The 25947-nt window shown below is 64.2% G+C and overlaps 3 protein-coding genes across 20 annotated transcripts in view; 1 reads left to right on the forward strand and 2 right to left on the reverse strand.

Moving 5' to 3' along the window:
- The window catches only part of BOP1 (BOP1 ribosomal biogenesis factor), a 38415-nt gene extending 26831 nt beyond the window's left edge, over window positions 1-11584 (forward strand). Inside the window, exons 13-25 of the mRNA XM_070802997.1 lie at window positions 8722-8876; window positions 8953-9070; window positions 9147-9248; window positions 9327-9539; window positions 9622-9783; window positions 9854-9934; window positions 10012-10081; window positions 10168-10300; window positions 10382-10562; window positions 10643-10931; window positions 11004-11088; window positions 11164-11271; window positions 11351-11584. Of these exons, the coding sequence (XP_070659098.1) occupies window positions 8722-8876; window positions 8953-9070; window positions 9147-9248; window positions 9327-9539; window positions 9622-9783; window positions 9854-9934; window positions 10012-10081; window positions 10168-10300; window positions 10382-10562; window positions 10643-10931; window positions 11004-11088; window positions 11164-11271; window positions 11351-11504 (1851 nt within the window). The 3' untranslated portion in view covers window positions 11505-11584. The remainder of the gene's footprint in view (window positions 1-8721; window positions 8877-8952; window positions 9071-9146; window positions 9249-9326; window positions 9540-9621; window positions 9784-9853; window positions 9935-10011; window positions 10082-10167; window positions 10301-10381; window positions 10563-10642; window positions 10932-11003; window positions 11089-11163; window positions 11272-11350) is intronic.
- SCX (scleraxis bHLH transcription factor) lies at window positions 5354-7321 on the reverse strand. Its single transcript, XM_019973677.2, has 2 exons — window positions 6531-7321; window positions 5354-5679 (listed from the first exon to the last, which is right to left on the reverse strand). Exons 1-2 carry the CDS (start codon window positions 7101-7103, stop codon window positions 5641-5643), a joined length of 612 nt encoding a protein of 203 aa, XP_019829236.2. The 5' UTR covers window positions 7104-7321; the 3' UTR covers window positions 5354-5640.
- Window positions 11585-11661: 77 nt separating the features above from the next.
- Window positions 11662-25947, reverse strand: part of MROH1 (maestro heat like repeat family member 1) — a 49794-nt gene continuing 35508 nt past the window's right edge. For 13 of the 18 annotated variants that reach the window (XM_070803015.1, XM_070803010.1, XM_070803017.1 and 10 more), the window contains 16 exons: window positions 25815-25919; window positions 24064-24199; window positions 23833-23945; window positions 22706-22858; window positions 17957-18111; window positions 15874-16039; window positions 15106-15302; window positions 14403-14540; window positions 14034-14148; window positions 13602-13829; window positions 13237-13425; window positions 12950-13105; window positions 12747-12881; window positions 12575-12677; window positions 12401-12466; window positions 11662-11927 (listed from right to left, as the gene is read on the reverse strand). In XM_070803015.1, the coding sequence (XP_070659116.1) occupies window positions 11842-11927; window positions 12401-12466; window positions 12575-12677; window positions 12747-12881; window positions 12950-13105; window positions 13237-13425; window positions 13602-13829; window positions 14034-14148; window positions 14403-14540; window positions 15106-15302; window positions 15874-16039; window positions 17957-18111; window positions 22706-22858; window positions 23833-23945; window positions 24064-24199; window positions 25815-25919 (2241 nt within the window). In that variant the 3' untranslated portion in view covers window positions 11662-11841. Of the gene's footprint in view, window positions 11928-12400; window positions 12467-12574; window positions 12678-12746; window positions 12882-12949; window positions 13106-13236; window positions 13426-13601; window positions 13830-14033; window positions 14149-14402; window positions 14541-15105; window positions 15303-15873; window positions 16040-17956; window positions 18112-22705; window positions 22859-23832; window positions 23946-24063; window positions 24200-25814; window positions 25920-25947 lie in introns of those variants that run through there. The other 5 variants (XM_070803019.1, XM_070803018.1, XM_070803016.1 and 2 more) reach the window with 2 other exon arrangements.

The following is a 25947-nucleotide window of genomic DNA, read 5'->3' on the forward strand; positions in this document are numbered from 1 at the left end:
GTGCGTTCAGAGAACAGAGACAAAACAAAATAAATTGGTTTCCTGGCCGGAGCAGCGGGCGCACTCAGTGAAGGGGGGCCGTGCAGCGCAGCTCCCGGCCTGTCTCCCCCTCCCAGGGGCTCTGGCTGTCGGCAGCCACATCCTGTCGGCTACTTTTTTATATTCGGTATTTTGAGAAATCGATGATGATTGTAAATGGAGTGCAGAGGACGGGGGAGGGGCTTCGGCCCGCCCGCGGGGAGGTGCTCCTCCTGGCCTGCCCCATTCTGGAGCCGCCGCGGGGGCTGGGGGGGCCCGCTTCCTCCGGCGATGACTATCCCATATGTGGGCCTGAGTGACAGCAGGAGCCGGCTTCTGCCAGTGCAGCCGGCCGCGGCCCAGGGGGCGGCAGGGCTTGGCTCTCGGGGCCAGGCCCGCCTGGCTGAGGCTCTCCTCCCTGAGAAGTGCCCCCCACCCCGTCACGGCATCTCTGCAGGGTGGGCTTCAGGAAGGGGCTTGGGAGGCTGGGGTGCGAGAGCACAGGAGGGGCTCAGGGACCCCCACCCCGGGCTTTGGTTGGCACCTGTAAGGGCCCGCAGCCCCAGAACATTGGTCGTGGGGTGTTGGGCAGCCCCTTCTCCGCAGCATCCTTGGAGGTGGTTCATGGTGCCAGGACCCCACTCTGGCCCTGGCCGGCCTCCAGCAGTGGGCAAGGGCGTCCGGACAAGGTGTGTTTCTGGGGAAGAACCTGAGGGGTGGCAGTGCCCAGCCTCCTCTTCCCTGGGCCTTGTCTGAACTTAAGGCCTGGGCTGGGGGACCCTGGGGCTTCTAGGTGCTCTGGCTGCTGGCCCCTGCTGGGCCCAGCTTTGGGGTCCCCTGCCCTGGGCGCTGGCCGGTGAGTGAGGGTTCCCCTTCTCAGAGGGACACCCGCGCCCTGCGTCCTAGCTCGGCCTCGACGGTGCCATCCTCCCGGTTCTCACCCTGGGCAGCGCCTGGCCTGCGGCCCCTGGCCGAGCCACCAGCCTGGCGGGGGTCCCTGCGGCCGCGAGTGGGGGAGCCCCTCCCCCATCCGCGCGCGCCCCTCCCCCACAGACGTGATCTCATCCGGCCGCGGGGGGCGGGGGCGGGGGCGGGGGCCCTCGCAGGCGGTCGGGCTCCAGCCTGGGGGAAGGCTCCAGCCTGGGAGAAGCCGGAGAAACTGAGGCCGGGGGGTGGTGGGCCGAGAGCGCGGGCGGCGGGCGGCCCCCTCCGCTCTCCCGCAGGCGCCGCTGACGGCCTCCCGCTACCGAGCGGCAGCAGCCTCGCTGGGCCCGCCCCGGCGCGGCGCTCGGCGCGCTCGCTGCTGGCGGCGCGGCGGCGGCTCGGGTTTCGAGCTGTTGTGCAGAGCGTGCCTCTCGGCTCGGCTGGGCCTCGTGGGCTGCCGGCCTCCCTGGCCGCCCCCACACCCGCGACTAGGCTCCGGCCGCCCCTGCCGTCTCCCCACCGCCTCGCCAGAGAGGGGCCTGGGGCCCGGGGCCTCGCAGGTGGCCTTAAGGGCTGGGTGTGGTGGCCGTGACCTCGGGGTGCCCCGGGTCCCTCTGCCAAGTGCCACCTCTGAGCCAGGCCCGCCGTGATCCGGTGTGCGGGGTGCCCTCCTTCTTCCAGGACCAGCCACCCGGGTCCAGTGGTCCTGGTCAGGAGACAGGGCTCCCCTGGGGGGGCGGGGAGGGGAAGGTGAGGGTGGGGCGCCTTCAGAGCCCACCCTTCTCTGGTCTGGGTACGCGGGCTATAGAGGCCTGGCCTGCCATGTGCCCACCGGGAGCCAGTTTTCTGGGTGGCAGGAGCCCAAGCTGGGGGTCTTTGCAGGGACAGAAGGGGGTGGGGTTGCCCTCAGACTGGAGGCGTGGCCCCAGGAGCTGGGGGCTGGCAGCCAGGTGTATGGGGGGCAAGTCCTGTCTGAAAAGTGGTTGACGGCTTGGCTGCAGAGTGGGGACCAGGCAGGGCTGGCGCTGGAGGCTCTGGGCGAGTCCCCGCAGTGGGATCTTGGAGGTGGCCGCAGTATCATGGAGCTCAGAATGGGTGTTTGGCACTCTGTGGGGGCCATACCCGTTTCCAGGGACCTGAGGCGTTTCTGGGAGCCACCGCCACCGCCACACGTGGGGACGCCCACGCTCCCTGGACAACGGAGGGGGTGGGGGTGTCTTGGGTATCTGAGGACCCGGGAGCAGGGGGCCTCCCTTGGTGGGGGGCCCTTGGTGGAGGCAGACTTGCTTCTTTGCCCTTCAACAGCCCTGAGGCACTGATAGGGACCGAGGAGTGGGTCAGGGGCCAAGGAGTGGGTCGGAGGGTCCCAGGGCCCACACGTGTCCAGAGGTTCAGCAGCGGGCCTGGGTGACAGCGCTTCTCTGAGGATCATGCACGGCAGGGGCAGTTTGACAGGGGAGGTTTGGGAGGGGAGCTTCAAGTCCGAGTTCCCGGCACCCCCACCCCCACGGTACAGCGGGTGGGCTCCACTCAGCCAAGCCCCGCAAGGCCCCTCTGCTGGCTTTGGCCTTTGGGACCAGAGGAGGCCCAGAGGGACCTGGCCTTCTGCCTCGGGGCTGTCGCCCAGGGCTCCTCGTGTGGGTACCTTGTGGAGGTCCAGCTGCAGCAGGTGGCCTGGGGCACGCGGCTGGGCCACCCCCCACCACAGAGGGCGCTTTGCGGGAGGAGGGGGAGTGGAGGGAACACTGCCGGCATTGTAATCGGAGCGGGGCAAGGGGAAGAGCGCGCCAGAGTGAGGGCGGCTGACCCCGAGCTCCCAGGGGACAGGTGGGAGAGGCGAACGAGGAGAGAGTGAAGGATTCCAGAGGTGGGCCGGCTTCCTCTCCCTCAGACAGACACGGGAGGGAGGCGGGCAGCGGGCCAGCGCCGTACCTGCAGTTCCAATCTGCGGTCCTGACAGCTGCAGCCACTTTGGGGAGGGGGAGGGGGAGGGGGCTCTTCGAGAGCGGAAAAATCCCAGCCGACACATCAGCGGTGGCCGCGGTGTCCGGAGCTGCCGGGGGCGGGGCGCCTCACGGATGCGCTTCCGTGTCCCCCTCCCCGCTCCCCGGAGAGTGCGGCCGAGAGTGCGGGCCGGGGCGTCTGGGCCCTGGAGGGGTCGGCGGGCGCGGCCCCTGTGGGGTCACATGTGCTTCCTGGCAGCCGCAGGTGCTGTGCAGGGTGGGGGCGGGCCAGCCCAGGGCGGGCAGCCTGGTGATGGGTCACGTGGTGCCGCCAGCAGCTCGTTCCCGGGCTGGGGACAGGGAGCTGACAGCCCGGCCCTGACGGCCATCGGAGCGTTTCCAGGCCTGCTTGGCCTCAGGAGCGGCTGCTGGCCCAGGGTGTGAGCCGTGCCCACTTTTCACTTTGCCGCACAGGGCACGCGTGGGGCGCTGGGTCCTGGGCAGGGAGTGGGGCTCTGGTGCACGGGGGGCCCGGCTGCTGCAGTGGACGGCCGAGTGGACTCGCGCCCGCTGGGGCTCGGCCGGCCCACCACCCCCAGTCTGGTTTGAATTTCTGGAGCCGTGGAGGGTGATGGTGTGCTTCTCCCCGCCCCCGCCCCTCCTCTCCCGCTGGCTGGCGGGCCAGGCCCTCGGCCTCTGCTGCTACCGGTGCAGCTCAGGGAGCGACCGGGCCCACTGCCCAGGCCTGAGGCCGGCCAAGCTGCAGCCGCTGTCGAGTCCCAGGCCCGGCAGCTGAGGGCCTGGCTGCACGTCCTGTGCCAGGACCTGCTCCCCGCAGGGACCGTCCCAGCGGCCTGTCCTCTCCTACTGACTTGGCACCCCCGAGACACCCTCCAGCCTCACTCTGCCTGTCCTTGTGCTCTGTGGGGAGTCCCTCACGCTCACCCCCACCTTTGTGCGGGGCATGCTTCCCACCTCTCCCCCATCTGCCCAGCACCAGCCTGGCTGTGAGGTGGGCACCTGTCTGACTACGCCTGACTACCTGTCTGTCGTCTCTGGAGGATCTATGAGGGGGTCTGGGCCCTCACCCGGCCCACGTATGCGTGGGCAAGGTGGGTGGTTTAGCACAGGTAGGCCCCAGGCTGTCCCCACAGGACTGCTGGTGCCCAGTGGAGCAGGGGCGGCAAGCTTGGAGGCCCTCGGGAACGCCCTTCCCAGGTCGGTTCTCCAAGTGTCTTCAGTGCCCAGGAGCAGAAGAGGTACCTTTCTCAGCCCTTAGCAGGACCCCCAGGTTCTGCCTGAGAGTCCTGGCTTTCTAGGCAGGTGGGGGTGGGGGGCTTCTGCAGTGACCGAGCGTGCCCTCTCCCCCTCCTGCTGGCCAGCTGTAGGCTCCTGCAGGATTAAGGAGAGGAAATTTGGGGTTGGGTTTCTCTCTGAGTGGAACCTGCCGTTGTGACTTTTTATTCTGTTACATTTCTATCAGATTGGACACAGCACCCCCCCAACCCTTAATGGCTCTGGCTTTGAGAATTTCCTCCAAAATTACACCAGTGCTTCCTGCTTCTTGGTTCCCTGGAGCCCGTCTGTTAAGAGGAGGGGGCAGCTCTGGGCCTGCCCTGTTGGGGTGCCCACGTGGGCCTCGGCACCTGGCCTCTCCTGGGGCCCCGGGTCGGCCCCTGGCACTCTCAGCCCGGCTGCCGGAAGTCAGGCTGCTGGTCAGCGTGGGGGGGGTGCCGCAAGGCGCTGCCCCCAGCTTGCTTCTCTGCTGTGCCTGTGAGCTTACGCCACTAAGCTGTAATTGTCACCTGCAAGATTTTAATGGTCAGCCAGCTGTGCGCAGCTCCGAGAGGCCTGAACTGCCCTCCTCATGGGCAGGTGGGGCCTTCAGGTTAGCTGGGTGGGTGCAGGGGCGGGCGGCCAGGGTCCTCCACTGTAAGCAGGACTTCTGGGGCCAGGGCGGCCTAGGGTGGGCACCTGCCACCTGGTTCACACCCTCAGGCCTGCACAGACTGGGAGCTCCTTCTGCCAGACAGTGCCCCGCCTCCCACTTCTGGGGCTCTGCGAGCAGGGCCTGAGGTGCCAAGGCCCAGGAGACCAGCACGTTGCACGCTGTACGCACTGCCCTTGCCTTCAGGGCGCCTGGACCCCTGGTGGCCCTTGGAGCGGGGGTGGGGCGGGAGTGCTCCCTGGCTTCAGCCTGTCCCGCTCTGTCCCTTGCCAAGTGCGGGGGGGGGGCTGTCGTCTTTCCTCGCCCTCTCCCCTCGCTGGTCTGCAGACCCTGTGCTGCAGTTCCCTGGCAGCGGGGGCTGACCCTGAGCCCTGGAAAGTGGGGGCTTTCCCCAGGAACCAGGTGCCTTGGCCTAGGGTGCCCGGGACACGAACAGACCACAGCCCTGAGGGCCAGAGTGTGGGCTCGGCTCTGCTTACGACGGGTTCTGGGCTGCTCCAGAGGACATTGTGCATCTGCGTTTGGAAGATACTGTTTTGTTTTTAATTATACAAAATTTCCAGACTTTATATTATCATATCAAAGACACAGAATGCTAGCACATAATGGCCAGAGGAGAACCAGGTAGCGAGCCAGCACGGAAAGTTCCAGTGGGGCCGGGCAAGTGCTGCGGTGGCCGCGCGTCCCACCGCCTGTCTGTCCATCAGCCCCACTTGCAGCTGGGGCCAGGTGGGCCTGGGGGTGCCCTCAGCGAGGCCTGTGCCTGAGTCAGGTCTGGGGCTCTCCGTGGATGGCCCGGCGTCGCCTCTAACTCCGGATCGCCGTCTTTCTGTCCCGGTCCTTGCTCTGCGGAGGGGAGGGCAGTGTCAGGGCCCAAGCGGAGGCCAGCACCAGCCTGTGCCTCTGGACTTCCCCATGGGGTGCGCTGAAAGCACCCCCCTTCCACGCTCACCCCGGCTTCCCCGAGCAGTTTGGGGAGGAGAGTGCGCTGCTGCACAGCCGAAATTGTAAAATTAAATCTCCCAGATGTTCAGGCCCCAGGAGCTCACGCGTGCTGTCTGGAGAGGAAATGGGGATTGGGGAGAGCCGCGCCGTATTTTCTCCCTGCTCACCCTGCTCTTCCGGTGCCACCACGCGCAGCAGGCGCCGTAAATCAGAGCCGGCCAGCGTCTCCCGCAGCGGGGCCCTCTCCCCCAGCCCCCGAGTCTCTTGCCAGCCTCCTGCCAGCGGATCCCACAGCCACACTGGCGTCAGAGTGGGCAGCCGGGTCCAGGGAGGGCAGGCAGGTGCCCGGTAAGCCTTAGGCCACGTAGAGCAAGCGGACCCCAGCAGGATTTCCTCACTGCCCCCAAGTGCCCTTTCCCTGATGGCAGGGTAGGTGGCCAGAGTTGCTTGATCAACCCTGGTCTGGTCCCCTAGCTTCTTCCCCGTTGGTGTGGGTCCTGCCTGGGTCTCTTCCCTCTCTGTCCCCACAGGAGCCTGTGTCCTGGGGACCTGCCAGCTCTAGCTGGGCCCTCCTCATCTTCTCTCTCCCTGGACCTGGGGCTGCGGGTGTCACAGGCGCTGCTGGGGGTTCTGCCTGCTTCTGGCCCTGCCCTCTCTGCCCAGCAGGTGTGGGCTGCAGGGGTGGTTTGGAGGTGGGGGACGCCCCATCCTCCTAGCCTCCCTTTCCGTGGACACCCCGCGGCAACACTCACCAACTTTCTCTGGTTGCTGAGGCAGAAGGTGCAGATCTGTTTGGGCTGGGCGTTCTCGCCATCACGGGCAGGGGGTGGGGGTGGCGGGGGCGGGGGGCTGCCGGCACGCGATGCGTGGAAGAAGGCGGGCCCCGAGTGGCAGGGCTGCCCGTCGCCGCAGGCCTCGCCCACCAGCAGCACGTTGCCCAGGTGTGAGATATAGCTGGAGGCCAGGCGCAGGGTCTCGATCTTGGAGAGCTTGCGGTCAGCGGGCTCGGTGGGGATGAGCGTGCGTAGCGCGGTGAAAGCCGTGTTCACGCTGTTGGTGCGGTCCCGCTCCCGCGCGTTCGCCGTGTGCCGCTGCCGGGGCTCGCGGCCCGGCCGCCCTCCGGGCCCCAGGCCACTGCCCCCCACCCGCCGGCCCCCGGCCCGTCTTCGGGCGCCCTGGAGGCCGCAGCGCGCCGCGTGCATACGGCAGGGTTTCTCGTCTGAACCCGAGCTCTCGCTGCCTCGGTCCTCGTCCTCCGACAGCGGGCTCACTTCAGGGTACAGGTAGCGGCCGGGCGGCGCCGAACGCAGCATTGCGAAGGACATGGGGCCGGCGGCCGCCGTCAGCTCCGTCGCGCGCCGCACATGCCGCCGCCACTGCCGCCCGGGCCAGGGGCACGCGGGTCTCGGGGCTCCCGCGGTGGCGGCTGCGGCGCAGCGCGCACGTGTGCGTCCCGGGCTGGAGCGGGGCCGCGGGCCGGGCCTTTATAGCCACGGCGGCCCCTCCCCCGCGCCGGCCCGCCCTCCTCCCCGCCTCCCAGCCCCTGGAGGCCGCTTGGAGCAGGGGCCCTCCGTCCCTCTGCCTTCTCGCGCCGTGGTGAAGGGGCCTGGAGCATCCTGCTGTCTTTGCGGGGAGGGGAGAGTGGGCGCCCCTCCGGGGGGTGCGAAGTGCTGCTGCCTCCCCTCCTCCCTCTTAGCAGGGGACAGGAGGGAGGGTCAAGAAGGATCCGTGACCCCGGCCTTCTCACTTGGCATGACCGCCTTAACCCAGATGCCCTGGCCCCAGCGCCTGGCCACACCCTGTCTGTCTCTCCCTCTCATGTACACTTGGGCCTTCTGTGCCCAAAAGAGGGCACGGAGGCTCTCTGAGCAGCTGGAGTCCAGCCCCTGGCCCCCTCAGCTGCCCCCCTCAGGTTGTCGTGGGGCTCACCTGACAGCACAGCCTGTCTTTCCTGCACCTGCCCCTCCTGGCACCACCCTCCAGGTCTGGCTCCTGCCTGCACTCCTGCCTGGAGAACCCCCCACCCACACCCTGTTCCTTGCTAAATGCCCCATGGGTCTTTCCTGGGCCGCCCACATCTGTCCAGTCCAGGGATGGCTGTGTGGACTCGGGGAGCACAGGAGAAGGACGGGCATTCCCAGCAGTGGGCAGGGACCTGGGCACATATGGAGGAAGGCAAGCAGGGAGGACTCAGGTCAGCAGGCTGGGGGCTGGGCAGGTGCAGAGGGGCCGTGCCCAGAGGGTCCTGTCCCTGTCCGGGTTCCCAGGTTGCCTGCTGTGCAGTCTCATCTGGGCCCCTCCCCCTGTGGCTACTGTTGCAGGAAGCGGCCGCCTGGGCAGCAGTCTCCGTGCTGGGTGGAGGGAGGGTGGCGGCTGGCAGGGGCCTCGACCAGGAATGTGTGTCCAGGAATGTGACTGCTCTGCCCACTGAGGGTGGGGTGGGGGCAGGGCTGGGAGGCTGGGGGAGCCCCTGAAAGTGTGCCAGGCTCAGTGCAGCGGACTTTGTCTCTTCTTGGAGTGGACTTCTTGGTGGGGTCTTCCCTGAGTCCCTGCCCATGGCTACCCAGTTTTGCCTAAGGCCCCAGCCAGGGGAGGGAGCCCACGGGCGATGAGGTCACCCTTGCCTGTGGCTGCCCAGAGCCCTGGCCAAGGAATCCAGGGGGGAGGCTCTGGGGTTGGCACCACTTCAGTGGAAAATGTGAAGGTACAACTCCGGCGCCTCTGAGGGTCTGGGTGGGGGGGCGGATAGTGCTGGCCGTCCTGCCACGTCACACCCTGGGGAGAAGCTCAAGTCAGGGTGCCTGGGTGCTGCTCCTGCAGCCTGGAGGCCAGCCCCTTTGCTCTGCCTTTCCCCTTCCTGGCCTGTGTCTTTCTCTGAGGGGCTTCGAGGGAGGGGTGGGCACGGTGGGTATCTGCTGCTGACTCGCAGGCCTCCTGCCCCAGGACATCCGGAACACGGTGGGCAATGTGCCCTTGGAGTGGTACGATGACTTTCCCCATGTGGGCTATGACCTGGACGGCCGGCGCATTTATAAGCCCCTGCGCACCCGCGACGAGCTGGACCAGTTTCTGGACAAGATGGACGACCCTGATTACTGGTGGGTGGGCGTGGGGCGGAGCCTGCGGGCTGGGCGGGGCGGGGCCAGGGCCAGGGCTCTGACTGGGTCCCCCCAGGCGCACGGTGCGGGACCGGATGACGGGACACAGCGTACGGCTGACGGGCGAGCAGGTGGCCCTGGTGCAGCGGCTGCAGAGGGGCCAGTTCGGGGACGTGAGCTTCAATCCCTACGAGGTAGGCGGCAGCTGCTGGCCCTGGGGTTGGGGGCACCTGCAGGGCCCAGGCCCACCCTCCTCTGCTCGCCCCCCAGCCAGCTGTGGACTTCTTCAGTGGGGACCTCATGATCCACCCAGTGACCAACCGGCCTGCAGACAAGCGCAGCTTCATCCCTTCCCTGGTGGAGAAGGAGAAGGTGGGTGTAGGCCATCCTGGGGGTGCACCTGCCCACCCCACCCCTGCCCCGGCCCCCCTCACCCTGCCGTCTCTGCAGGTCTCCCGCATGGTTCATGCCATCAAGATGGGCTGGATCCAGCCTCGCCGGCCTCGGGACCACAGTCCCAGTTTCTATGACCTGTGGGCCCAGGAGGACCCCAACGCGGTGCTGGGTCGCCATAAGATGCACGTGCCTGCTCCCAAGCTGGCCTTGCCTGGCCACTCGGAGTCCTACAACCCGCCTCCCGAGTACCTGCCCAGCGAGGAGGAGGTGGGCCTGGTGCATGGTGGGGTCTGGGCTAACCCCTTGCCCGGCCCCGGCTCCGGCTCCTGGCTCACTCCTGCCTCCACAGTGCCTGGCTTGGGAGCAGCAGGAGCCTGAGGAGAGGAAGCTCAGCTTCTTGCCGCGCCGGTTCCCGAGCCTGCGGGCTGTGCCTGCTTACGGCCGCTTCATCCAGGAGCGCTTTGAGCGCTGCCTGGACCTCTACCTGTGCCCACGGCAGCGCAAGATGAGGGTACGCCGGGGTGCCCAGGCAGGGGCGTGGAGTGGGGGTGGGTGCAGCTGACCCTGTATCCTCTTCTCAGGTGAACGTGGACCCTGAAGACCTCATCCCCAAGCTGCCCCGGCCACGGGACCTGCAGCCTTTCCCCACGTGCCAGGCCCTGGTGAGCAGACAGGGCAGGTGGCAGGGAGCAAAAGCTTCTGAGTGTCTGGTCTTTACCACCCTGCCCTTTCTCTGCAGGTCTACAGGGGCCACAACAGCCTTGTCCGCTGCCTCAGCGTCTCCCCAGATGGCCAGTGGCTGGCATCAGGTGGGCACGCAGTGGGGCAGCTCCGCAGCTGGGCAGGGTGGGCTGGCCTGGAGGGCCAGGTACTGAGGGCCTGTCTGCGTGTCCAGGTTCAGATGATGGCTCGGTGCGACTCTGGGAGGTGGCCACTGCCCGCTGCATGAGGACTGTGCCCGTGGGTGGTGTGGTGAAGAGTGTCGCCTGGAACCCTCACCCCACCGTCTGCCTGGTGGCTGTTGCAGTGTGCGTGAGGCCCGGGGTGCCCAGGGTCGGGGTGGGGGGACAGACCCATGCCTGAGGACCTCCATGTGGCTCTGACTGCAGGGAGGACACGGTGCTGCTGCTGAACCCGGCCCTGGGGGACCGGCTGGTGGTGGGCAGCACGGACCAGCTGCTGAGCGCCTTCACCCCACCCCTGGACCCCGCCTCACAGCCCGCGCACTGGCTGGAAGCCTCCCAGGAGGAGCGCCAGGACGGCCTGCGGCTGCGCATCCACCACGGGAAGGTGGGCGGAGGGCGGGGCGTGGGGCGGAGGGCGGGGCCCCGGGGAGGGGCCGCATCTCACCCAGCCTCACCTCCCTGCAGCCAGTAACGCAGGTGACTTGGCACGGGCGCGGGGACTACCTGGCTGCGGTGCTGGCCACTCCAGGGCACACCCAGGTGCTGATCCACCAGCTGAGCCGGCGCCGCAGCCAGAGCCCCTTCCGCCGCAGCCATGGCCAGGTGCAGCGTGTAGCCTTCCACCCCACGCGGCCCTTCCTGCTCGTGGCTTCCCAGCGCTGCGTCCGCCTTTACCACCTGCTGCGCCAGGAGCTCACCAAAAAGCTGATGCCCAACTGCAAGTGGGTGTCTAGCCTGGCAGTGCACCCGGCAGGTAAGGGGGTGTCCTGGTGGGAGGGTGGCACTTGGAGGGCCACCAAGTCCCCACCACCGAATTTGCCCCCAGGTGACAACATCATCTGCGGCAGCTATGACAGCAAGCTCGTGTGGTTTGACATGGACCTCTCCACCAAGCCATACAGAGTGCTAAGGTGAGATGCTGGTGGGCAACCGGTCACTTCCTTCCCCTACCCCTGCCTCACTGAACCTGGTTCCCCCCACCCCAGGCATCACAAGAAGGCCCTCCGGGCCGTGGCCTTCCACCCCCGGTACCCGCTCTTCGCATCTGGCTCTGACGACGGCAGTGTCATCGTCTGCCACGGGATGGTGTACAAGTGAGTGTCAACGGCCCCGCCTGCCCGCGCCCCTTGGGGACGGTTCCACCCACGTCCTGAGTCTCTCCTTCCCCCACAGTGACCTGCTGCAGAACCCACTGCTGGTGCCCGTGAAGGTGCTCAAGGGGCACGCCCTGACCAGAGACCTGGGGGTGCTTGACGTGGCCTTCCACCCCACCCAGCCTTGGGTCTTCTCCTCCGGGGCTGATGGCACTCTCCGCCTCTTCACTTAGACACCCTGCTTCTGGGGCGGGGCAGGTGGGGGTGGGCAGCACATGTGCCCTGGACTCTCAATACAGGAATTTGCTGGGTAGTCTTGAGTCAGCTTCCTAACGGGGGAGGGGGCTGCTGGCCTGCCCACAAGCCAGGTCACATTACCACATCACCTGCTGATCAGCAAATGGCTTTATTGGGAAGATGGGGGTTGGTGACTTGACCACCCTTGTGTTCCAGCCCTCCCTTGCTGTGTGGGCCCAAGGCCTCCCCTGTGGCCCTGTGGGCAGGGGACTCCTTAGGGCCTTGTCTTGGACCCTCCAGCCAGCCAGGCTGGTATTGGGTGTTGGGGTAGCCTCAGGCGAACTTCACCAAGCGGCCCAGAGTCTTCACAGCCTTCAAGCGCACCTTAAGGGCTGGGTCCTTGAGCAGCAGCTGGAGTGCTGGGGGACAAGGAGCCGCTGCTGGGGGCTCCGCCACGGCCCTTGGAGAACTGACTGAGCCCAAGATCCCGCCCACACCCCGCTAACAGCTGCGACTGAGGCTGCCCCCACCCCTTCCGGGCGCACAGAGCCTGGGGGCCAGGACCCTGAGGCTGACACCCCACCCTGTGCGTGGGGCCGCCCGCCCACCGCCCTCCTAAGACAGGCCTCTGCCGGGAGGGCTCAGGAGCCAACGGAAAGATAGTTTTTCCTTTTTTAGTGTTTTTTAAGCTCTTTTGGAACAGTTAAGAAGTTTCCGTGAATTACTAGAGACGATGAGGTCACCAGTGACAGGGAAAAAATCCTTGAAATCCAGGAAAATCACTTAGTCCCCCCTGGTGCCCACAGGGTCAGTGCAGCCCAGCATGTTGGGGGGGCGGGGGCCCTCTGGGCTCCTGGCTGTGTGGGGTGGGGTTGGCAGGACTGGGGCTCACCCGTGAGGAGCTGCTCCAGGTCCACCTGTGGCCGCTGCTCAGCCTCCATGTGCAGCACCAAGAACCCTGTGAGGGTGGGGCCGCAGTCAGGGGCCAGTGAGGGGGCTTGGGGGCCAGGGGTAGGACCGAGGTCAGGGGCCAGGTCGGTGTGGGGGCTGCCTGGGGCGGCCTCACCTGTGAGCATGGGGGCAGCAGCACGGACATCCTCCCAGCTGCTCTTATAGTAGAACAGACTGGTGCTCAGCAAGCGGCCCAGCAGGTCGGGGAAGTGGCGCATCTGCAGAGAGGCGGTCAGGCAGGCCCGGTCCCCCCGCCCAGCCCGGCCCTGCCTAGCCCCGCCCCTCACCAGGTGCTTGCAGGTGGTGTTGAGGAACTCTCCAAAGTGCAGGTCATGGCCTTCCTGCAGGTGCCTCTGGAAGACAGCTGCCAGCTCCTCACACTCCAGGTTGGGGCCGCACATGCGCAAGGCGAACCTGCAGGCCTGCAGGGCACACGCTGAGCCCCAAGTCCCTGAGCTGGCCGGGCCTACCCATCCCCCGCTCTGCTCACCGTGACCACGGGTGCGTGGGGGTCACGCAGGTGCAGCAGAAGGGGCACCAGGCCGCCCACAACCTGCTCCAGGAACACGTCCTTGCAGTCCCCACGGCAGGCCTTGTTGAGGTGCCCGAAGAGGCCAATGGACACTGAGCGTAACTCCATCCTTTCCTGGGCAACAGCAGGTGTCACATGGCCCTCCCAGCCCAGCTTCCCGGGCAACCGCAGGGCAGTGAAGGGGGAGCAAGAGGCAGAGTGGGCCAGGCTGTAATGGCCAGGGGCGGCTGGGGGGGGGGGCCTACGCTGTCGAAGAAGGGCCGAATGCGGACAGCAATGTGCAGCAGCACTGCATGTAGGTCCCAGGCGTCCACCAGGTCCATCAGCCTTGCCAGGCCCACCATGGCCTCCAGCGCCACCAGGCTGTGTGGGTCGTCCCCGTCGTCCAGCCCACCGATCATGGCTGTCAGGAGTTGGGGGCTGTGGGTCTGTACCTGGGGAGGCCACACATTCCTGTGTGCCCAGGCCATGCCATGCCCAGCTGCCCACCCTCCGAGCACCACCTCCGATCCTGTGGCTGCTGGGTCTGCCCGGGTCTCCTCACCAGCTGTGGCTCTGCTGTCCCTCCCTCGCCCAGGAGCAGGGCCCCAGAGGGCTACCGGACGGTCACCTTATCTGGGGAGCCCAAGGTGATGTTGGCCAGGCCGTGGAGCACCAGCCTCCGCACGCGGGCGCTCGTGTCCTTCTGCCGTGCCATCAGGTTGTACAGCAGTGACTCCAGGAGCATCAGGTCGTTCACCACATTGCTGCTGAGCAGCTGGGGGCAGAGGCGTGCTGACCACCACACCCACCCAAGTGCACCAGGCAGCACCGGCCCCTGGTCACTGAGGGGACATGGCTGAGGCCAGCAGGCCAAGGGGGGCTCTTGGCCTTTCCTCAACCTCCCCTGACTCCTGACCCCAGCCCCTCCCTGGCCCCCACTGCCTTGGTCTGGGGTGGGTTTTCAATGTGGCTCCCCTGCCCTACCCAGGCCTGCCTATGGGGGGTACTTCACACTGCCCCCCTCCCCCCTCCATTCATGGTGCAAAGCAAGTGCTCGTACCTCAGCCAGGAAGGCTGTGGAGGTGACCCTCTGGACCTCATACATGCTACTCTGTGTGGTGAAGAGCAGCTTCATCACCAGGGGCAGCCGGGGGCCTGCGAACTTTGCCATGGCACTGGGAAGGAGGCACGCGGGCAAGAGCTGGGGCCTTAGGCTGCCCAGAGCACACCAGTCCCGGGGGCCTGGGGAGCGTGCCTGCCTCCCACCCTGTACCGTCTGGCCCGCTAGCCCCGCCCCCCAGCTGCCCTGCACATCCTCCGTTCAGACACGACCCCCCCAAAGAGGCCTTCCCCCTGTGCCCGGTCCGCTGCACCTACAGAACCTGCTGCCCTCACGGACTCCCCGCTGCCCCACGTGCTGCCCGCTCACCTGGCCAGCCGGGTGACACCTTCCTCGTGCCCAGCCGAGGTCCTGAGCAACTGCCAGCCCCCGTCCAGCTCCATGCACTGGACCACATCCTCATTGCCACCGCGGACAAGCACGGCCTGCAGCGCGTCCACCGCAGAGCTGCGGAGATACGGGCACGGGCTCGGCTGGCGCAGGCAGGGCCCAGCTCTGCCCCTCGCACGCATGTGCACACACACCCGCCTATGCTCTTAGAAGACATGCCCAGGGATCCCCAGCCTGCTCCCTGCTACCAGTGTCCCTTCCCCTGGGCAGCACTGTGGGCCCTCTGCTCTTGCAAGAGCTGAAGGGGCCCCAGCCTGTCCCCAGACCCCCCGACTGAGAGACATGGAGAAGGCGCGGGCACAGCCAGTGGCACCAGGCCCTGCTCCAAGCCAGCAGGGCCTCACCCATGTGGCAGCTGCGCTCCTACAGGGCTGGGGCCAGAGCCGTGGCCAACTGCAGGTGGGGGCCCTGCAGGGTCTCAAGTTGGGGCCCCAGTTAGTGTGGCTGAGGACTGAGGCTGCACTCAGAGTGGGCTGGCTTGGAACCTGCTGACCCCAAGCATTCCCCAGGGAAGGCGCAGCTCAGGGTCAGCTGGTGCCCGGCCCCCCGCCCCCAACCGCTGGGAAGCTACTTCCAGCAGCCGACAGTCACGGCCTGGGGGTGCCAGGCCAGGCCCACTCACCTGCAAGGCTCGAGGCTCCGTGAGGCCAGGCCCGAGCTGGCGCTCCTCCTCTCCTTGGCCTGCAGCTGCCTGGGCGGCTGGACACCCACGGTGCAGCTGACCCGCAGCAGCAGTGCCACAAACAGCTGGGGGTAGAGCTCCAGCACTGCTGGCCCGGACGCCGGGGCAGATGCGACCTCGTGCAGTGCACAGGTGGCCTGTGGACGGGCCACCTCAGCCTCTGCCCCTACCCTCAGGGTAGGCTCAGAGAATGCTGGACCCTGCACCCGGGACAAAAACCAGCCTACAGCTCCTCTTTCTTTGCAGGCACCCGGCATTCCTTGAGCTCTTGGGCCCTGGGAGGGGTAGCTGTGGGGGTGAGATGAGGAGCCCAGCCCTGTCCAGCTTGGCCCACGGGGCAGAAGGCAGGCCCGGGGCAACGTGGCCACCTTGAGGACCAGCTCCCAGCATCTGCTCTTGGCTCCTCAGCAGGAGAAGGAAATTCTTGCAGCTGTTTCACTGTGGAAATGCTGCCAAGCTGGGTTTATTTTTTTTCCCGTAGGATGAAATAGAGTGGGCTCCCTTGGGGGCCTACACCTGCGGGGACTTTACGAGCCTGGGCTCACAGCTCGCCGGCTCCAGGGTTCCCATCAGCTGCCAGGTGCCAGCAAGGCGCAACCCAGGCTCCCCATGGGGCCCTCTGGCAGCGGCCACGTGGCCCCTCATCGCCTTCTGGGCCCACGGGGGAGGGCAGAGGGGGCGGTGCGTGCCGGCCCAGCCCCTACTCACTGCGAGGGGCAGCAGGGTGGCCACGCGGTCCGGCGTGCTGCTCAGCAGGAAGGCCTGGCTCTCCTCAAACAGGACGTCCTTGCTTATCTTCTCCAGGAGCAGCCCCAGGACCTGTGCAGCGAGGCCGGGCTCCAAGGCCAGTGCTCGCCACAGGGTGCAGGTGTGGCTGGAGGGGCAGGAGAACAACTCCTCTGAGGCCTCTGCCGGCCCCAGCTCCACAGCCCCGGCATGCCCACCGGCCTCGGCTCCAGCCAGGCCACAAACAGCACCCTGACTCCAGGCCCTGAGTGACCCCTTCCTCCAACCCAGGATCCTAACCAGGCAGCTTGATGGTGAGCAGAGACCCAGTCGTGGGGAGGTGTCCCCTGGAGCTGCCAGAAGCAGACACTGGGCTCCCTAGAGGAGTCACTGTCACCCCAGCCCCAAGCACGCCTGCAAGTCACTTCTGAGCAAAGAGCAGCACGTGGCCAAAGAGGCATGCAGGTGAAGTCAGGCAGAGGCTGCAGGAGGCCCGAGCTACCCCAGCCCCAGCGTTTACACAGGTTTGCAGCTGCACGGTACGTTTACAGGGAGAAGCGACAGACATCAGAGATCTAACCAGAACCAGAAACTCTAAACACAGAGTACATTTGGAAGCGAACCAACAGCCCTTTAGAAATGATGAGACAAGACACGCAGCGCTGTGCTCGGTGACGTACTTGACATCAGCCTGGACACGGCAGGAGAGAGAAATGGTGAACTGGAAGACAAGTGGAGGAAGTTGCCCAGAACCCCGCAGGGAAGGGTCATCAGATGTTCAGAAGCAGAGGTGTCAGGGGCAGGGTGGTGGGGGTGAGCGCACATTCGAGTGGCGTCTCACAAGCAGAAGGGAGACGGTGTCTGAAGAGACAGGCTGAAAGTCGGGAGAGCTGCTGACAGACACTGACACTAACTCACAGGCTCGAGAAGCCAGGGAGCCCCCTGGCAGGACTAAGAACTGAAAGCCTCCGACTCCTCTCTGCCAGAAGATGCAGAGCACCATCAACAAGGGACACCCCGTGCGCGTCCCTTGGCCTCAGCCTAATCTGGGCTCACAGGAGCCAGAAAGGACACATCCTCTTACTCAAGCTAAAGGGAGGCATGTGCTGAGCTCAAGCTCCAAACCCGGCAACAGCCCTGGAGAGGGATGGCTGAGTAAACGTGGTCCAGACACAGAAGTGCAACTTCCAAACTAACCGAGTGAAAAGTGAAACTGCAACAAGGCCCTGTCAATCTAAAAAGACAGGAAGGAAGATAAAAAAGACCAAGGGAAGAAAAATAGGCAGTTGGTTTAATCCCAACCATATCAGCTATCAAGTGTGGTTTACTCTGGGAAAGGGACCCCTGGAGCGCAAAGGGTAAAAGGCTGACAGTGATGGCAGGAGGGGCAGTGGCAAACAGGACCGCCGCATCTGGGGAGTGGTGCCCGCTGTCTAAGCGAGAGCCAAGCAGGCCGTGGGAGCCGCACTCTGGGGCAGGTGCAGGCGCTTCAGGCCGCAACCACAGGGAAGGATGCGCTGCCTCCCTGTCCCCTGGCGTGGGGGTCTCCAGATCACAGGTGCCGGCTCCATCCACCACGTGGACCCAAAGAAAGGCATGCCCAGCGGGCCCTGAGCTCTGGAAGCACTGGGAGCAGAGCAAAGGCTGCCTGGAGGCCTTAGCGCAGAAGCAAGGGCCCTGGGGACTGGGGACCCACAGGGCCTGGCACAGGCCCGGTGTGGACACGCTCTGCCCTGAGAACCCCATGGCGGCAACTGGAGTGTCACTGATGCGCCAGTGGTATCCTCGGGAGCCAGGGTGGCAAATGGAGACCTTTCCTGGCTCGAGGAGGGCCCTGGGCCAGGGTCTTGCTCATGGATGATGGTGGATGGAGGCCCGGCAGAGCACCAGCCCCAGAAAATTGGCGAGCACTGCCCAAGAGAGCAAGCCATCTCCACCCGGCCCAGTGCCAGGGCCTCCAGGCTCCCACACACAGGATTAGGGGGCCCACAAATACTTGGTCAGGCGTGGGGACACCAGAGCATGGAACCCGATCCATCCCTGCAGGTGGGTGAGCACCAGGTACCTGTCAAAGGGCAGGGGGCTGCCCAGAAGGTTGGACACCACAGAGGCACAGTGGTGGGTGGCCAGGGCAAACACGCTGTGCTGTGCGGCCTGTAGGATGTGCTCCTCTTGGGTCTCCTGCAGCTTGGAGCGCAGCACACTCACAATCTCGGGCACCTGTGGGCAGGCGGCAGTCAGGCCAGCGGCAGGACATGCCCACGTGCGCACCAATCCCTGGGGCCAGGGAAGCCAGCACCCCTCACCCGCCGGTGATGTCGGGGCTCCTTGCTCCCAGCCCTGATGAAGAAGGACAGGAGCCAGAGCCCTGAGGGCCAAGGGAGATGACTCATGGCCCCAGAGTCCATGTGGGAAGGGACAGGAACCCAAGAGGGGCCTGCTGGCGGGAGGTGCCAGGACAGACAGAAACACACAACCTGAGGGGACAGAGTGGGAGGGCCAGGCCACGGGGGTGAGTGCTGAGGCTCACAGGGTGACCCTGCCTGGACCCCTGCAGGCAAGACACAGCTGCCCACTCCTCACCGGAAAGCGCTCCGTCCCTCCTCCCAGGCCATAGGCTTGGCTAGGAGGGGCGGGCTTTCTGGCCGTGGCGGCTGAGCAGCAGCCGATGGGCAGCAAGGGCACCCGGCGGCCCGAGCCGATGGGGTGCCGCCCCGCACCGTCCATATTGGACAGCTAGGAAGTGTCCTGGTATGAGGCGAAAGTTGATGACAGTGCTGGCCACGGCCCCAGGGACAGGGCCCCCTGCATGGGGCAGCTGGCGGTCGTGGGCTCCACCCTGGGGCAGGGCTGGCTGAGGACCCCCCGGGGGCCCTGGGCCCAAGAGCAGAGGGAAGGGCCCGCCAAGCTCTGACGGGACCCACGCCCACAGCGGGGACAGGGGCAGGGGGGAAATGTAGGCACACGTGTGGCCAGCCTGAAGGAGGGGCTCTGTCACCACAGTTCTCAAAGGATTTGTAAACATAACCAAGTCCTCTTTCTATGACCCGAGTCCACAAGGCTGACGACCTTCTAAGGACCTGGACCTCTTTGCTATGGCTCCGCCCATCGGCCCCGACCCTCAGCCCATCCAGCTGCGCCTCCCTGACCAGCTGGCTGCCGCCACACTGAGCCTGCTCAGGAAGCCTGGCAGGAGGGTGGCCCTGAGCCAACTGTGGCTGGGTTCTCGTCTTGGCCGTTGGCGTGGGCCCAGTGACGTTCGTGGGTAGATGGGCTGTGATCGTCCCATTCACAGTGCCACTGGAACAGGCCACACCGTCTCTGGGGCAAGGAGCGTGGTTCACTCCAGTCTCCTGGGCTCTTTCTCAGCCATGAGCGGCAGGGCTCCCCAGAAGACCCCAGGCCTGGCTGGCTGGCGCTGGTACAGTTTTCGTGGGTGCCGGTGATGGTGGCGCCCTGCGGAGGCCTGTCCCTCACCCCAGGTTCTCAAAGTCCCCTGGAACATAACTGCCTGTATGTCTACTTTACTGCATTTCAAATTTCTGCGTGTAATTTTTTCCCTGTTTCCATTTGCTCCCTTGGGTGTCAGTCTGAGACACTGTCTCAGCTCATCTGTCTCTGTTGTCTTTGCTTCTGCAGACTTTCTCAGCAGCAATACCCATGAGCCCCAAGAGCAGCTTGGACCTCTCTGGAGCCGTGATGGTACTCCAGTGCTCAGGTGTGGTGGCTCTGGCTGTGTCCGCACCGGGTTCTCGGTTTCCCGGGACTGGTGAGCGGGGCCCACCCTGCCCAGGGGGCTCAGGGCCACCTCAGGCCTGCTGGGCTGCTCCACATTCGCCCTCAGCAGCCCACACCCGCAGCTCCAGACTGGGAACCCTCTTCATGGGGTCCCCCCACTCCTTAACCTGCACAGATTTTTGTGGGCACGGCTGCCTCACCCAGGCACATGCCCAGGAGGAACCACTGGGCTGGGGCACCCTCTGCCTCGGGTCTGCCGGCCATCTCTGTGGAGCGGCGCTGCTTCCCATGCCTGCACGTTGGGAGGCAGCTGTTCGTTCCTGCCATGTCCCTCTGCCCTTGACCCCCAGTTCCCTCTGCGCCCACCTGACCATCCTGGGGTGTTGGGGCAGGGGTCAGCCCGGCCACAGGTCACCGACTAGGACTCCTTTTTCTGATTCGGTATCAGAGAAACTCAAGTCCGACTGTCCAGGTGTCTCTGGGGGTCCCCCAGCAGGCTCTCAGGGCAAGAAAGGAAATGGTACCAATGGCGCTGATGCCAGTGTCCCTGTCACGTGAGCTAGAGGGGCCTGCTGCAGACAGACTGGAAGCGTGGGGCAGGGACACCACCCTGGGGTGGGTGTGCTGAGTGGGTCTGCAGGCTGAGCCGGAGGAGACAGCCTAGCAGCTCTGGAGGCCGGCAGCCAGCTCAGCACATGGGCCCCGGGAGAGGCACCCTGATTTATCCAGTACGGGCAGGACTCAAAACTACTAGTAAACTTCTAGAGAAAAACGGAAATCTTCGGGACACTGGATTTGGTAATGACTCCTTGGAGATGAGCCTCAAAGCACTGCATGTGGAGCTGCAGCAAAAGACACGATCTAGGGAGAAGACGACCTATGCAAAAACACCTGCCAGTCATGTATCTGATAATGTGTTAATTTCAGAGTACAAGCAGCTCCTACAGTTCCAAAATGATATCGAATCCAATAACCTGATCTGGAAATGGGCAGGGATGTTGACTTCTCCAAAGAAGACAAATGGCTGGCAAGCATATCCACATCACTCACTGCAGAGGAATAGCAAGTTGAAACCAGTATGACATGCTGCTTCACACACATCAGGGTGGCCACTATTAAAAACACAGGCATTGACCAATACTGGCCAGAACCCCCGTGCCCTGCTGGTGGGAACGTAAACGGGTGTAGTCACTATGGAAAACAGTATAGCGGTTCCTCTGAAAATTCAAAATAGAATCACCATAAGATCCTGCAATTCCACTTCCAGATGTTTACCCAAAACAAAATAGGATCCTGAAGAGATATGCCTTTCACCCACGTTATACAGCAGCATGGCTCACAACAGCCAAGAGAAGGAAGCAGACCAAGTGTCCACGACAAAGGAACGAATCAACAAAACGTGTGCATGTATATACAGACACCAGGACCACCAGCGGCCACGGCCTGCAGTCCGGCTGTCCCCCTCCCCCCACACAGAGCCCCAAGGCTACCTTTCTACCACTCAGAGCTGACCCAGGAGCCCCACTCAGTGCAAAACCTGAACCTTGGCCCGTCAACCCCTGGCCGTCGCTTGCAGTCACACCCTCCTCCATCCTCCTTCCACTCCCTGCCCCACAGCCTCAGGCCCTGGCTGGGGTCCCACAATGGCACACGTTCCCCTCCAGGCGCCACACCACACACACCCCCACCCCCACCTCGGCAGGTGGCCCCTCCACACAGGGCTTCTCCACTGGCAGCTCCTGCTTCGCCTCCCCCCAGAAAACACCTGTGAGGGACCCATCCAATACAGGACTTGTACCCAGAATATACAAAGTACTTCTGCAAACTGGTAAGAAAAGCACAGACCACCCAGAAGAAAATGGCCAAGATCACTCTCCTCATGGAGGAGATCTGAGTAGCCAAGAAACATGCAAGTGTTCCAGGTCATAAGCCACAGAGAAACATGCGCGAAGGAGCTGGGACAGCCCCGAGGCCTTCTGACAGCCCTGGGACAGCTTTCCTGCGGCCCCAGTCACTTTCCTGGCCGTGTCTCCAACCGAAATGCACCCTCAGGTCCAAAGGAGCCTGACTCCAGCAGCACTTGTGCTCAGACTGGGAACTGCCCAGCACTTGCTGAGGTGGGCGTGAGGGAGTGATGGGGCGACCCACGTGGGCCAGGCCTGGAAGACACGCCGTCCCACAGACGACGGCCATGCACACCAGACGTGAGGCTCCTGCTACACGAGGTGCATCCCAAGCCCTGCTCTGTGCTGCAGAGAGCTAGTGGCACCCTGTGGAGCCAGCTGGGGTGCCAGGGGCTCTGGGGTTGGTAGGGCCTCTGCTCCTGTGAACCCCAAGGCTGTCCACTTAGCACAACCCCCCTTTTCTATTGCTATGCTTCACTTTAATAGGGAGCTTAAATCTTTGTCCAAGCACATGGGAACGCACCTGCTGGGTCATGTAGTTCATAGGACTCACGGGCAGCCATGAATCTAGCACTCATCTAGCAGTCACCTGAGCTTTGGAGCCTGTTCAGGCCTCAGGACCTGAGCACATCTGTCAGGGTGGCTGGCAACTGTTTGGGGACCACGTGGGCCGCCACATGAGCTCATGGCCAGAAGGCCTCAAAGGTGATGATGGGATGGTGGATAGGGCAGGATCTGCGTGTCCCGGACGCCTCTGCTCTGGGCTGGACCTGCCGCGGAAGCCTCTGTGCCAGCACCTAGTGACCCTGTGGACCCCTGTCCTCACCAGCAATGTGAGCAGGGTGCTCAGCCTGTGCCGGCTCAGTGCCCAATCACAGACCCTAGCACTGGCCTTTCCCTTTCAATTGCCTTTTCTATCTTTACGTTCTGAGCAGTTACTTTCGCCTAGTTCAGTCTTCAAAGAGAAGAGGAAGATTTATCCCATCAGGCCCACAGGGAGAAGTGCAGAGTGCTGAGGGCCAAACCTTCACAGAGCAGGGAGTTGGGTGGGGAGCCCCAGGTTACCAGCCCTGCCCACCGGCATTCCCGGCTGACCCTCTGGACATGACCACGCCCACGCCATGCCCCCAGGGAGCTCTAGACCAGGCCCTGGCCCCGCCCCCAGGCCCCACCTTCTCCTGCAGCATGTTGCCCCGTTCCTTCAGCAGGCAGTTGATCATGACGCTGGCAGCTCTCGAGCAGTTCTTGTCGGGATCTCCCAGGCTCTCAAACAAGGTTAGCAAGAGGTTGATGAGCTGATCTGGAGGGAGGCGCTTGGCAATAAGCTAGGAGGACAGTTGTGTCAGGAAGACAGAGAGGAGGGGCTCAGCACACCTTCGGGGCGTGGCATCCCAGGGACAGCTTCTCAGGGAAGGACTGGCCCCTTTCAAACCCCTCCTCCAGCCCTTCCCACCCTCTTACAGGCCCTTAAAGCCTTTAGAGCTTCTGCCAGTGCGGGGTGGGGTGGCCCACGCCCAGGACCCCTACCCAGACTGAAGCCAGGTCTAGGTGCAGCCCTTGGCCTCCAGGCCCCTGGAAGGGGGTCCCTGGGCATCTGCAGGGCCCAGGTCAGCACCCTCCCAGAGGCTTCTCCTGACCAGCGGGGTAGACTAGGAGTGGTCCTGGTGTGCAGCCTCTCTAGAGTAGAGTCAAGGGCAGATGGGGGCATGCTCTATCCTGGACTCCCCAGCCTCAGAGGCTCCAAAGCACCCTCAGCTCCTCCCACATAAGAGAGTCCCTGTGCTCCCTCCACATAACAGAGAGCAACCAGAAGTTAGGGCAGATAAACTCTGTACAGAGAAGAAATAAAATCACAAAAGTGGATGAATATTTAGAAAGTCTGACCCCCAAACATGAAGTTCCCACTCCCCCTGGACTCCCCTTGGGCTGGGTCTTTGCTTCTCAATGTCTCAGCCCTGCTGACCCCCACAAAGGGCCCTGCTAACCCCCTTCCCTTCCATCTTCAGCAGGAGAGAAAGCCTCCAGACCCCTGAGGGTCATTTCCAGTCACCAAGTGGAACAGAAGCACTGTCCTGGCTTGGGAGTCACCGGGTGGGCTAGGGCAGCTTTCTCAACCTTGTGGAGCCAGAGGCTGAGCTCCTGCCACGCCCTACTGGGCCCCGGAGGGTGGGCCCAGCAAGTGCAGGAGGGGCGGGCTGGTGCTGGACACAGAACTCTGATAAGACCTGCCTGCCTGCCCAGCTGGCACCCACACAGCCCGTACGTGCAAGGAGCTGCTGCAGCGGCCACTGGCAGGTACCTGGGCAATGCTGTGGCAGGTATGGAAGAGAATGGCAGGGTCAGGGTGCACCAGGCCATCTTTGAGGCTGAGGAGCTGCTCAGCCACGTCGTCCTGGTAGTCTCGCGAGAAGCCTGCAAGGCAGCAGGGCACGTGGGGTGGATGCAGGCCTTCCCTGGCCACCAGAGGCCCAGCCTCTGCTCCCTCATCCCCCTAACACACAGACACTGCTGCCCAGCCAGGGGGGCTCACCCACACAGGTCAGCTGCAGGTATAGCAGGGAGTGGATGCAGCTCACAGCCTCTCGGCGAGTGGCAGGCCAGAGGTCGGCGCACCGTGGGGAGAAGAGGCCAATGAGGAGGCCCAGGTTGTGGAAGGGCACCAGGGCCTGGAGAGGCAGACATAGGGCTGCCGTGGGGACTCTGGGGGCAGATAGCCAGAGATGGCACTGGGGCTCAGGAGTCGCTGGGGTGGGCAGGTACCTGTACCCCCTGGACCCAGATATGGGCAGGCCTGTGACCAGAGGGCAGCCCTCCCCCAGCCCAGGGTGGGTCCCAAGAGGGACGAGAGCTGGGAAAGCAGCGGTGTGGACAGGGCATGGTCGGCTTCTGATCACTCCTCAGACACGTGGAATTCCTGCCCCAAAAGCCAAGGGGTGCTACACAAGCCCTTTCATCCCCATGGGGACTGGGCCTGTTCTTCAGAGCCTTTCCTGCTTTCCTTGAATACAGAGCCTCTCAACCGTGCTCTGAGCAAAGGGCCCTGTTTCCTATGCCCCAAACTGGGGGACATCAGCTACCCACCACCCACACACAGCCCACACACAAGTGGCTTCCCTGGGAGGGGCCACCACGCGCCTGCCCAGCACAGGCTCTTGAAAGGTGTGGGGCTCCACGCTGTTACTCCTCCCAAAACCAGGGGGAGGCTGGACGGGGGTTGAGGGCCACCAGCTGCGTTCCTCTCCACAAGGGCAGAGCCCTGTCTCATCACGAATGCAAAATGAACTCTGGTTGGACCAGGGTTACGTGAAAAACAGGCCATGGGAGAACCTGGGTAGGAAAGCCAGCCAACAGACGATGCCCTGAACACAACAAAAAAATAAACACTGCCAACCAACGAGCATCTTGCTTGAGAGTTAATGGCTTGGGGCCACCGCCAGTGTCCACCTTCCTGCAGTCAGCAGCACAAGCCAGCAGGTGTCGAAATGGTGAGAAAGGCCAAACTCATGGCCTTTGTGAACGGCTGTGGCTGTGTGTCTGAAGAGCAGAGAATTAACTAAACACTCATTAAGAGTCATAGAGAAATTTTATTCCTTATAAACTACCCAGTTCCTACCAGTTCCTAAGTATCCAGAAGTCCAGTTCTCCTGCCTACCACAATAAGTAAATGATTATGTACAGTGGAGACAGCAGCGACAGACCGTGCCTCTGCTAGGGCCGGGGGCTGGGGTGGCCAGGTCCACCATTATCAGCACAGGAGCCCTTGGTACACTCCTGTCAAGGCCACGCGGGAGCGTAGGAGGACCATGCCCGTCTACCCTAAAGCCAGCAGAGTAACGGCCTCGTAAGAACAACTGCGAGGTTCTAACAAGGGAAGAGGAGCTGCTGAACCCCAACAAAAACTAAAATGCAAAGTAACCACGGGGCTCTGGGAGGCGCTCCTTCCCACTGTTCCAACTAACGGTGCTGTCTTCTCTGCCGCGCTCCAGGGGTTCACAAGTCCCTACCTTGGCCGGAGCTGCGGCTTCTGCCTCCAACACCCATCACCCTTCCCTGTGTCGGGCAGGCTCCTAAGGATGAGGCTGCCCATCAGGTTCAATGCTGAGTGGCCAGCCCTGGGGACACTTGCTGACCCTTGTGGTCCTCTGTCCACAGCCCAGGAGAGGACAGTGCCACTCACAGCACCAGGCAGTGGGAGACGCGAGGGCCCCATGCTGTGGCCCCGGGCCAAGGGATGGGCATGCGGCTGAAGAGGGGCCTCACAGGCCGCCCTGGGGCACTCACGCTGATCTGCAGGTGTTGAAGGAAGAACTGCAGCAGGCAGGCACTCAGGCCGACCGCCCGCACCCGCTCGTGGCCCCTCGGGGACTTGATCCATGGGCTCAGGTGCTGAGGAAGAAGGGGCTTCAATAGGTGC

This window comes from Bos indicus, chromosome 14, assembly GCF_029378745.1.
Source record: "Bos indicus isolate NIAB-ARS_2022 breed Sahiwal x Tharparkar chromosome 14, NIAB-ARS_B.indTharparkar_mat_pri_1.0, whole genome shotgun sequence".
Lineage (NCBI taxonomy): Eukaryota > Metazoa > Chordata > Mammalia > Artiodactyla > Bovidae > Bos > Bos indicus.

Bases quoted from the DNA above. Each gene is read 5' to 3' on its own strand.
- SCX (XM_019973677.2), bottom strand. From the start codon at position 7,103: ATGTCCTTCGCAATGCTGCGTTCGGCGCCGCCCGGCCGCTACCTGTAC. The intron at 5,680-6,530 runs GTGAGTGTTGCC...TCCCCTCCGCAG, and splicing joins TCAGCAACCAGAGAAAGTTG to AGCAAGGACCGGGACAGAAA.